Consider the following 10,786-nt stretch of genomic DNA (forward strand, 5'->3'; position numbering starts at 1 on the left):
TTCTATATTGGATGCTTTATGCAAAAGCCATGATGTTGACAAGGCAATTGCATTATTGAAAAAATTTAAAGACTTGGGTATTCAACCAAATATGTGCACATATAATATTCTTCTCAATGGATTGTGTAAAAGTGGACGAATAAAGGATTCACAAAAGATTTTTGAATATCTTTTGGTCAAAGGCTACAATCTAGATGTCTATACATATACCATTATGATACAAGGGTTTTGTAACAAGGGCTTGTTGGACGAAGCGTTGGATTTGTTTTCAAAAATGAAAGACAATGGCTCCATTCCAGATGCTTTAACTTATGAAATAGTTATTCATTCCCTCCTTGAAAAATATGAAAATGAAAAAGCGGAGAAACTTCTTTGGGAAATGATTGTGAGAGGTCTTCTTTAAGACTGAAACTAGGTGAGATATTTTTCTATTTAAACTTTATTATTTTGAATCAATGTTTCAACATTATTTTATCATTTCAATCAATTTTGTTAAGTGTGTTTATAATTCACAAATTGGTAGATCGGTAGTTCCAACTTGAGAGAAATTTGTAGAATATTAAAATTATTCCTGTCTTATGAGTGTTAGGTTTTTTGTTTTTTTGCATTAACTGTATTGCATAGCCAATACCTTCAACAATAGTAAATATCATGATGGTTAACTATATGATAAAAATTTGATTTCCATTGAGACCAAGAGGATGAATCAGATAGTCTTGTTGTAACTGATAGACCGTAAGCTCTGGTTTATGATTATTCTTTTTTATTCTGCCATTCCTGATATACTGTTTTGGAATCTTTACAAATACATGTAAAATTTGATGGGGATTATGGATATAAATTAGCTTGTTGAGGCCTAAAAGCACGGTCCATAATATACCGTTATGATCCATGGGTTTTGTAACGATGACTTGTTTGATGAAGCTTTCGCATTGATGTAAAAAATGAAAGACAATGGATGCAATCCAAATGCTACAACTTATGAAATAATTATCCGTTTTTATAAAGATGAAAACGAAGGCAGAGAAATTTCTTGATGAAATGATTGCGAGAGGTCTCCTTTAAGACTGGAACTAAGTAAGATGTTTTCTAGAAACAAGGTTAGTGTTTAGAACTTGAGTTCTTTGTAGAAAGCATTATCCTATTTTCTTTGTAATTCCTGATTTTGCATTGTTAGATGAGTATTTATCTTAAACTTTGGTTTAAATTTTTCATAGAACCTGTACGAATTTGTATATAAACTTTTCAAAGATTTAAGCATGAATTCATTCCCCAAAATCTTCGTACTCAAACGGTACTAGTAAGGTAGGCTTGTTTGTTATCTTCTTTGCTTCTGCTTGGTTCAAGAATTCATAAGGTTCTAAAATTAGTATACATGACAAAAATCAATCTGAAGTTTTGTAATTATAGTTAAAAGTTAAATGAATTTAATCAAAGTTAAAAGTTTTGTAATTATAGACTTTTTTCATGTTTCAACTGTTTATATCTGTTTAGTACAAATATCTTACCGTTCTTATATCGATTGGCGCATAGTAAATCAGCACCATGATGAATTGTGCCATTGTTCTGTCTGCAACTCATGACAGGGACAGGGAACAAACCATCGGTAAAACCAGTGACATATTCACAATTACATGTTACATATAAGGTTACACACTTACATCGATGTTCTTTAACCTACTTTTGCTTATATTTGATATCTGAGTAGTAATTTGTATCATGATAGTCATTTGAACCTCTACTAAACCTATTTGTTATCAGCACAGGTATCCACACACTTTGTATTGCAAAAATATAACACACAAAACCCAAGAATGTGTACAGGTGGCTTCTAAGATGATGGAGCAGTTAAGTCCCTCACTTGCGTACCATTAATAATATACCATTAGATCACAATTGATGCATTTAAGTCACAATTGAGATATATCCTTTTGTCCAATTTATAAATTATGTCCGATAGGAAATATATTATGATTGACAAGGAGATAACTTTCACATCTCAAAACAGCATTCTATATACAATACATATTCACCACAAATGAAAGTATTTTATATTAAACAGACAATTATGAACCTGAAGAATCAACCATTTGCTGACCATCAACAATGACAATATGTACCTTCTTGTTCATTGGATTTACTTCCATCACTATATGAAATATCATAATAATCTAGAAACGCTATATAAAAAGCTCAATGCAAAATTCAATGGTTTGATCTAGTGGTAAAAAGATAGGTATTGGGTTTGACATGTTGCGGGTTTGATCTCCGCTTGTCCTATTAAAGGGAGGCAAATGTCGTCGTAAGGTTGGACTAGTGCACCATGCTCTAGATGTGTATACCTTTGATACATTGGTTGATGCTTTTTATTAGGAAAGAAAAGTGAAAAAAGCTAAAATTGTGGTTGCAGTGACGATAAAAAAGACATAAAACCGGATGTTGTTACATATAACACTTTAATGGATGGATATTGTTTGATAAATGAAGTGAACACAGGCAATAGTATATTCAACATAATGGTCCAAAGGGAAATGACTCCTGACATTCAAAGCTATAGTATCATGATTAATGGATTTTGTAATATTAAAATGGTGGACGAAGCTGTGAATCTCTTTGAAGAAATGCAATGTAAAAAATTCATTCTTGATGTGGTAACTTAGAATTCTCTTATTGATGGTTTGTGCAAATTTGGGAGAATCTCACATGCTTTGGAGCTTGTGGATGAGATGCATGATATAGTTCAACCACCTAATATACTCACTTACATGTAGAGTAAACCTGCCTTTATCTTTTATTGCAAAATAATCACTACATATCCACTTGATGATTTCATACATGTATCCTTGTGGTTCTGTCATAAACTGAACAATACATGAATTGGTTCACACATCACACTAAATTATACATATCTGTGGAAAGATACATGCGCGATCCACGTTTGCAACCTTCAACATATCCTGATGTTCACTCTATGCCTCAACCAATCCCACAACAAAATATCATGCACCAAACACCGTCTTTCTCATCACCACAACATTTTCATGAAGCTGCAGATATACCGACTCAATACTACGTTCCTTCAGTGCCACTTCTGGAAAAAATAAACATGCTGAAACTAAATTTAATGCTTTTAACTTCCATCATTAATCATCATTCCTTTGACACATCTTTAATCTCTATAGTTGTGCATGAGATGTGTCCAAGGGGTCTAAGGTGTATCGAAGTGAAGAAAAACAAGTTTTATTTTTGTGACACTTATTTGAGGTGTCGTATGAGTGTCAGAATGATGCATGTCAGACACAACGATAAATCTAACCTCAAAGATGTATGAACTTCATAGTTCATATCCATTTCTATTTTGTAATTAGAATGTTGAAGCAGGTCAGTTATTTTCTCAAACTGTTTGCATTGATAGTCTTTTTTGTCAATGTGCATTTTTTCTTACTTCTGATAATTTTCCTACCAGCGGGTTGATATTGAGAAAACAAGACATCGGACTGCTGTCACTTCAGATGTTCGACATCAAATCATGGAAATGAATAGGAAAGCAAGGGAAGAGTGGGAGAAAAAACAGGCTGAAGCAGAGAAGCTCCGGAAACCGAAAGATGTGGGTCCCACTTCGTACTACGTGGAATTTTTGTTTAGTTGATGATACAATACCCACTCTGGTCCTCAAACATTTCCTGTGCATGTTTATATTTTATATTTTTGCATCCCAGACTTAAACCTATGTGCTTAACATTGTAATGCTATTTTGTAAGTATAGGTAGATGGTAGTTCTGGAGTTGATGGTGACAAGGAGAAGGATGAAGGTCGCAATAAAGCAACAAAGGTATTTCTATCTCATTTTTGGCAATGCAGTTCACCTTTATCTATGTGCGAAGTCTTTTTTTTTTATTAAGATGTTGTAGGTGAACAAGGAAGTAGATGCCAAGATGAGGACAAACGTTGCGGCCAGAGCTTCCGTTGGGGGACCTGACATGCTGTCTAAATTGCAACTTATGGCCAAGCAAGCCAGGCAGAAACGTGAAGGGGGGATGGACGCTGCATCTGATTCTCAGCCAACTAAAGATGTGAGTCGCAAATCTCCATCGCCAGGAAGGAGCACAAAAGAGAAAATGTCCAACTTCTCTTGGGAATTCGGGTGTGTTTCTTCTTGGTTGTTTCATATCATTTCAGGTATCCACACATTGAGTTTTTATCATTTTCCTTTTATACAAACTAGTTAGTTATGCTGTGGGTGCACGAGTCACATTGATGTTGATGCATATATTAAAACAACTTATATATAAATATTTACTTACAAATAAACATCAATTTTATGTCTATTGCCTAATATTCATATTTAATAAGCGGAATAAAAACTCTGCAAAATGCACACTTTCGTAGCAGAAAAGCAGTAGAACAAAACATAAAGTCCGAATGAGAATAAGAGAGGAAGAATGTACTGCCATCAACCAATATCAAACTAACTTATAAGTTATTATCAATGTAGGAAAATAAACCAAGATACCAATTCTCAAACAAATGAGGAAGAAGATTGGAGGACTTAGTGATGATCGCACATAAAAGGAAAGAGGCAAAGAGCTAAAGCTTTTGTTAATATTTGTTGTTTTTGGCTGAAGTGGTAAATATAAAAAACTAAATGTGGAATATCTTTCTAGTCTCAACTTTTTTGTTAAATAACATTGTAGGACAGTATTGCTTGTTTTACCCCATGTTCCCCAAGATCTGGTTGTCTGGAGTTTTGTGAAACTGATTCTACACGATCAAAATATGCATGAAAAATAAAAAAAGTATTGTAAAATTCAAATTTCACGAGTAAAACTTCATACCTCCAGTTTTATTTAGCAAGAAATTGTGGTGGTCTCTAGATAACTCATACTATACAATGTGTTTGTACCTGGTCTAATTATGTTGTGCAACGTTTTTGTTGATATTAAGTCCCTGTGATCTTGTTGCGAACAGCCGCTGCTAGGAAATTTGGTAAAAATCATTCCCTTGGATCTCAAACTTGCGTAGCTCGTAGCATCTCTGTGAAGGGGGATTCATTTACATCAGCTTGTAAACCGATAGTCAGTTGGCAGAGGGAATGTCTTTCTGAAGGAGCGCTTGTTCTGGGATTATAGAGATCACTCTCTGTAATAGTTCTTATTTCAGTCAATAATACGATTTCTTTTTATCTTGAATTCGGTTCCATATAAATGATAGAGTCATGTTTGTTGCTATATCAAATTAAGTAGCATTTACTGTTTCAATCTCCAAATATTCAGTAGCACAGTGCATTGGCTACACCTGCACTTAACTGTTCAGCTCAAATTTCTGTAGATAACAGGATATTGATGTACATCAGTAGGCGTGTAAAAAATATTTGATTCATTCAGTAGAAAGATACCTGATTTTTTATTTATTTTATTTTTTTATGTTTTAGTAACAAACATTAGCATTTCGCCTGCTGGACACAACAGGAAGGAAAATGTGTGTCGTGCTCGTTTTTCACAACAGTCATCCCTCATATCATTTGCTTCGTGGATAGGTGCCAAATTATAACATAGACGTTCAGAAAATCAGTTTTGGCGTACTACTGTAATTGGGTGGTGAAGAGTGTATATTTTTTATATCAACAAGATTGTGTATAAATGTGTGTATCTAGCATTGTTTCTACCAAAAACCAGTGTTTTTATTTTTTTATTATGTATTGAATGACAGTAACTAGTGATATTTATGATAAAGGTCGAATTGGGGAACGAACTCAGCTAAAATAAATATTCTTCAGTTTTAAATATAAGAGAAAATAGTCAACAAAAATAAATGTATTTGGTCTAAATTTTAGATTAAATACATCAACTTTTGTTGACCAGACTTTCTCTTATATTTAACATTAGATGAAGTATAAATTTTAGAATGAAAATAAAATACTTTCAAAAGATATAACCGATGTCCTAGTTGATTCTAAATGGTGAATTAGTTCATGAACATCACCAGTTGATTCTAAATGGTGAACTAGTTCATGAACATGGGTGACTTTGACATCACCGGTTGATTCTAAATGGTGAATTAGTTTATGAACATGGGTGAATTAAGCATGAATTTATTTTCTCCTTAGTACATTCTAAGCGTACTTTAAACATTTGCTTTATTGATATGTGTAGTACCTGGGTAAGGAATTGTCTCTCGATATTTCTTTCAGACGAATCACCTCTAGTTTTTTATGTAATTTTTAGAAAACGTTCATCTTCTACTACCCTTTGCAAATTTTAATTTGATGAGATTTGGTAAGAATGTAATTGTAGAATGAAATTCAAGTCTCTTGGTAAAGAATGGCAACATTACAATTTAAAGAAATTTGAATCTGTCAATTAATAAAGTCAAAACTACTACAGAGAAAGGTGAATTATCCTTGTTTTGTTTGATCCAATTATTATCAATATAAAAATATATTTGTTATGTTCTATAGTGGAGAATTTTGATGGTATTTCTTCTATTATAGAGAAAGATTGAAGAAGTAAATCAAAGTTTAGAGAATGAATTTTAATTCTTGAGGTACCTGGAAAATTCGTTGATGGCATACATGCTAAAGTGTTCATCTATTAGCTAAATCGATATCAAAGATATATCATTTGAATTGGGAAGTAGGTTGAATAAATTTAATTCAACTCGTGTATTATCACAAAGTAAATATTTAATTTAATTTTGGAAATTTTAAATTTATATTAACTTACCCGTTTATATTATTAATATTTTAGAATGATTCTTAAAACTACAAAATTGTGTTTACACTGACAAAATGACAAAAGTAATAACTTTTCATTTTAGTTTTAGTTGAATTTTCAATTTTCAATTTTTTTTCAATTTTAATTCTTAGTTTAATTTTTAATTTTTATTTTATTTAAACTGAAACATTCTCTTTACTAAGTGTCATTATGAATTCACTGAATATAAAAAAATATCAACACGTAAAAATAATTAAAAAAGACAACATAAAATAATAATAATATTATTTAATTATTTTAAAATAATTCATTATAAAATTATAATTTATTTAGTCACAATAATTTTAATAATAGTAGTTGAAAGTAGTAGCCGTAGAAGATGAGTATCATAGTAATCATCGATTCTCGAAGACGGCTGCAACTAAAAGAAATAATTGATAGTTGGAGGTAGTGGTCGAAGTGTGACAGACGGTGACTATAGTGGTGGACGGTGGTTAGAGATAGTGGTCGGTAGTGGTAGCGATGGTTGGAGGTGATCGAAGATAATGGTAGCAGTTCTTAGAGGTGGGTAGTCATAAATGGTGGTTGGTTGTGGTAGTGATGGTCGGAGGTGGTTGATCAGTGATTTTGGCGGTGGTTGGAGGTGGACGGTTGGTGATGATGAAGGTGGTTATCTATGGTCGGGGATGAGTGGTGGTTGGAAGCAATAGTTGTTGATGTTGTTAGAATGATGTGTATGTAACTGATAGTGATATGATAATTTTAAAACAAACTAAAACTAAAAGGTACACATATTTGGCGGAAAGATTATAGTTGGTATTATATACACCAAAAATTTCGATTATTTTTTAAAAACAAAATCGAAAAGTTCAGGAAAAAGTAATTTTGATTTTTTTTTCTCAAAAACTTTCCAAAAACTGATTTTTTGTTTTGTTTTTTGAAGAAACAAATTTCAATTTTTTTTAAATTATGTTTGGTTAATTGATTTGTTTTAAATATGTGGTTCAATTCATCAATTATTTAAATGATTTGATTTTTTTTGGTGCAGTGCAATTCAATTTATTGATATGGTCCAATTAACCATATATTTTACACACCTCTATTTGCTGAGACAAACTCCATATTTAAAGTTTTGATGAAAATAAACAAAGGTTAATTAAGAAAGTTAATTATGATTCTAAATTGTTATGTTAATTTGGCTTGTGCTTTTAAGTGAATTTAATTAAGAACAAAATCAAGCAAAGCAGAAAAAACAGCAATGAGAACATTCTGCATAAAAACAGAGAATGATCTCTTGTTTCAAGAATGTTCATCACAGCATATTGACCAATCATTCTCCACCTCTTTAACAAAGATTCTGCCTCGAAATTTCATTCAAATAGAATCAGTACATGACAAGGAACAATTAGGATTCATCCCAGCTCAAATAGGATATCAGATCACTAAAATAAAAGAATTTGAAACAGTCAAAGTAAAACAGTTTTGGAACTCTAAAAGTCAAACTGTCAAGAAAGATTGATCAACCTTGATATATGATAAGACATTACAAAGGACATCCAGAATGATCAAAACAGGAACTATAGATTGATCATCAAATCTCCAGAAAGATCAAAATGACAGATCCAGATTGATAATCAATCTCCGTTTCCTGCATAACTCCAGCAGCAATCTGTTCTCTTCTGCAATGGCTTATAATCTTTCTCCAAACTTCTCTTGGCTACATTCAAGACTCAAGATCGAAACTGTACCATCCTAGATTAAGGGAGAAACTTCAAAGGCTCTTTAACTAGAAGACAAAACTGATTTAAAAGCTGTAACAGAATAGTCAAAGCAGTTGTAAATCAATTCAAGGCTGGATTATTTTTATTCTGAAATATTGGTTTCAGTCAAAAATACAGAGCACTACCAACAACTCTTTTTGACCTTCATTAAATGCTTCTAAAGCCTATAAATAGAAGGCCAATATCCAGGAATAAAACAAGAAATTCAAGTGCTGTAAAATCCCACAAATCAATCACATACACATACTTGAAGTTCTCAAATTTCGCAAAGAAGAAGCAGTTCTAAAGTCTCATATCAGGTTGCTTGATCATTACTGAATTCTTTGTAAAGAATCAAATCTCAAACAAGAGTTGAGCTATCTCAGATTCTGTCAAAAAACAATCTTATTGTAAAAACTCAAACTATAAGAGTTTATTTATAGTTTGTTTAGATTGTATTGAATCCTATCAAAGTTAGATAGGAGCTGTTGTTACTTTCTGGGTGGAAAGTAATAGAGATTGAAACAGATCAAAGGTGATCTAGACTAGGTGCTGTAAAATCAAGAAGCATCTTTGTTTTAAACACTCAGTGGAAAAACTCACAGTGTGAGGACTAGATGTAACCCAAGTTGGGTGAACTAGGATATATCTTTGTGGTATTCTCTATCCTATCTCTTTATTTGTTAAACTTAACTGATTAACTAAGATAAAACACAAACCGACTTTCCCGTTTTAAACTAATCAAGGAACGTTCTCTGTTTTTGATAAAAACCAAGAACGTTCTCCGTTTTTCTGTTTTCATAACCAATATCAATCTTGAGTTATTTTCTTAAGTTTTTAACAGGAATTTAAAAGGTACATTTACAATTCAAACCCCTCCTTTCTTGTAAATTGACACTGTTACTTCAATTGACATCAAAGCTCGGTCTCTAGAAAGTTCAAAAAACACCTAACAAGTGCTTGAGAAAATATCTAGAAGAATGTCGAAAGCAAAATACATTGTTGAAGGAGGATCCTCAAACATACCACCATTCTTTGATGGATCGGATTACTACTTTTGGAAAAACAAAATGCAATTGTTTCTAAAGTCTCAAGACACAGGAATGTGGCGCATCATTACAGATGGAGACTTCATACCAAGGGTTGATCAAGATGACTCAAACTCTACCATGAAGAAAGAAACTGACTGGACAACCGATGATAAAAATAAGGTACTTTTAAATTCTAAAGCTCAGTTATTCTTATCATGTGCTTTAAGCAGAGAAGAAAGTGAAAGAGTAGATGAATGCACAACTGCAAAAGAAGTTTGGGATACACTGCAAACTTATCATGAAGGAACAAGCCATGTCAAAGAAGCAAGAATAAACATTGGCATAAGGAAATTCGAATTATTCGAAATGCAAGAAGGAGAAACTATTGATGAAATATACTCAAGATTTACTACAATAGTAAACGGAATGCGTTCTCTTGGCAAAACTTACACAGTACAAGAAAGAGTAAGAAAGATCATGAGGTGCCTTCCAATCATATGGAGACTGTGACACCCTAAACCCCAAAATAATATATATAATAATTTATATCATATTTCTATAAAATTTGCAGCGGATAAATAAAAATATGTTTCCAAGAAAATAAAAACTTTAATTTTTAATTTAGGATATCACGTTTCTCAAAAATCAAAAGGAACACTTTAACTTCTTTACTCCATAGTGCAATCTCAATAAGCTTGAGTTAAGTATAATTACTTGATTTAATTCTAAAAACCTACTAGTACTTATATGGTTTTCATACAAAAGTTGTTTCAAAATAAATAAGTAAAATACAAATTACAACCCTTATTCCCGGTATCACGTATCAGAGTGGGGTTCCTCCCAAACTTGAACTTCAAGACTTATTAACCTGTAATAACTGCGATTTCGCAAACGCATGGCCAAACCAGTCAAACACAAACAACGAAGGAGGTGAGTTTCAAAATCATGTTAATAGTATAATATAAGTAAGAAGAACACGCAACAATCATAATAGACCGTATCATAATCACATTACGATATATCAAAATATTTAAGTAAATAGTATCATATTATAACATCAAATTCACTCAAGTAAGATAATCATCTCATTATAATATGCATCAAATCATCTAAGAGTAATTATTATTACTTTTGAAACACATCAATCACCACAAAACAATCACAAGTAAATGCAATGTTATGCATGAGCTTAGACTCTACTTCACAATGTGGTACCATTCTAACTCTGAAGTACTTGTCTAGGAGGCTTGATACTATGCCACCATCCCGGTGGACGGACAAT

The 10,786-nt window shown here is 32.2% G+C and overlaps 3 protein-coding genes across 37 annotated transcripts in view; all 3 read left to right on the forward strand.

The window, feature by feature from the left end:
- LOC101508177 (uncharacterized) overlaps positions 1 to 403 on the forward strand; it is a 1,565-nt gene extending 1,162 nt beyond the window's left edge. Inside the window, exon 2 of the mRNA XM_012718428.3 lies at positions 183 to 403. Coding sequence (XP_012573882.1) covers positions 183 to 403 — 221 coding nt within the window. The remainder of the gene's footprint in view (positions 1 to 182) is intronic.
- LOC101507015 (transcription initiation factor TFIID subunit 4b-like) lies at positions 7 to 5,410 on the forward strand. Of its 35 annotated transcripts, none has more exons than XM_073363452.1 (8): positions 7 to 415; positions 1,009 to 1,100; positions 1,587 to 2,767; positions 3,183 to 3,381; positions 3,467 to 3,607; positions 3,767 to 3,832; positions 3,912 to 4,179; positions 4,969 to 5,410. In XM_073363452.1, the coding sequence occupies exons 4-8, from the start codon at positions 3,328 to 3,330 to the stop codon at positions 5,127 to 5,129; spliced, it is 690 nt and encodes a 229-aa protein (XP_073219553.1). In that variant the 5' UTR covers positions 7 to 415; positions 1,009 to 1,100; positions 1,587 to 2,767; positions 3,183 to 3,327; the 3' UTR covers positions 5,130 to 5,410. The 35 variants fall into 35 exon arrangements, 33 of the variants coding, with proteins under 33 accessions (XP_073219553.1, XP_073219557.1, XP_073219556.1 ...); XM_073363456.1 differs by lacking the exon at positions 1,009 to 1,100 and having other exon boundaries at positions 1,587 to 1,648; positions 1,762 to 2,767; XM_073363455.1 differs by lacking the exon at positions 1,009 to 1,100 and having other exon boundaries at positions 1,587 to 1,648; positions 1,767 to 2,767.
- Positions 5,411 to 9,453: 4,043 nt separating this feature from the next.
- LOC140918714 (uncharacterized) lies at positions 9,454 to 10,014 on the forward strand. Its single transcript, XM_073363510.1, has one exon. It carries the CDS (start codon positions 9,454 to 9,456, stop codon positions 10,012 to 10,014), a length of 561 nt encoding a protein of 186 aa, XP_073219611.1.
- The last annotated feature ends 772 nt before the right edge of the window (positions 10,015 to 10,786 follow it).

The sequence above is a fragment of the Cicer arietinum genome, chromosome 7, assembly GCF_000331145.2.
Source record: "Cicer arietinum cultivar CDC Frontier isolate Library 1 chromosome 7, Cicar.CDCFrontier_v2.0, whole genome shotgun sequence".
Lineage (NCBI taxonomy): Eukaryota > Viridiplantae > Streptophyta > Magnoliopsida > Fabales > Fabaceae > Cicer > Cicer arietinum.

Coding starts and splice junctions, on each gene's coding strand:
- LOC101507015 (XM_073363442.1), top strand. CDS start 3,328: ATGAACTTCATAGTTCATATCCATTTCTATTTTGTAATTAGAATGTTG. Junction 3,608..3,766: donor AGCTCCGGAAACCGAAAGAT/GTGGGTCCCACT, acceptor TTGTAAGTATAG/GTAGATGGTAGTTCTGGAGT. Junction 4,180..4,968: donor GTTGTTTCATATCATTTCAG/GTATCCACACAT, acceptor TGTTGCGAACAG/CCGCTGCTAGGAAATTTGGT.
- LOC140918714 (XM_073363510.1), top strand. CDS start 9,454: ATGTCGAAAGCAAAATACATTGTTGAAGGAGGATCCTCAAACATACCA.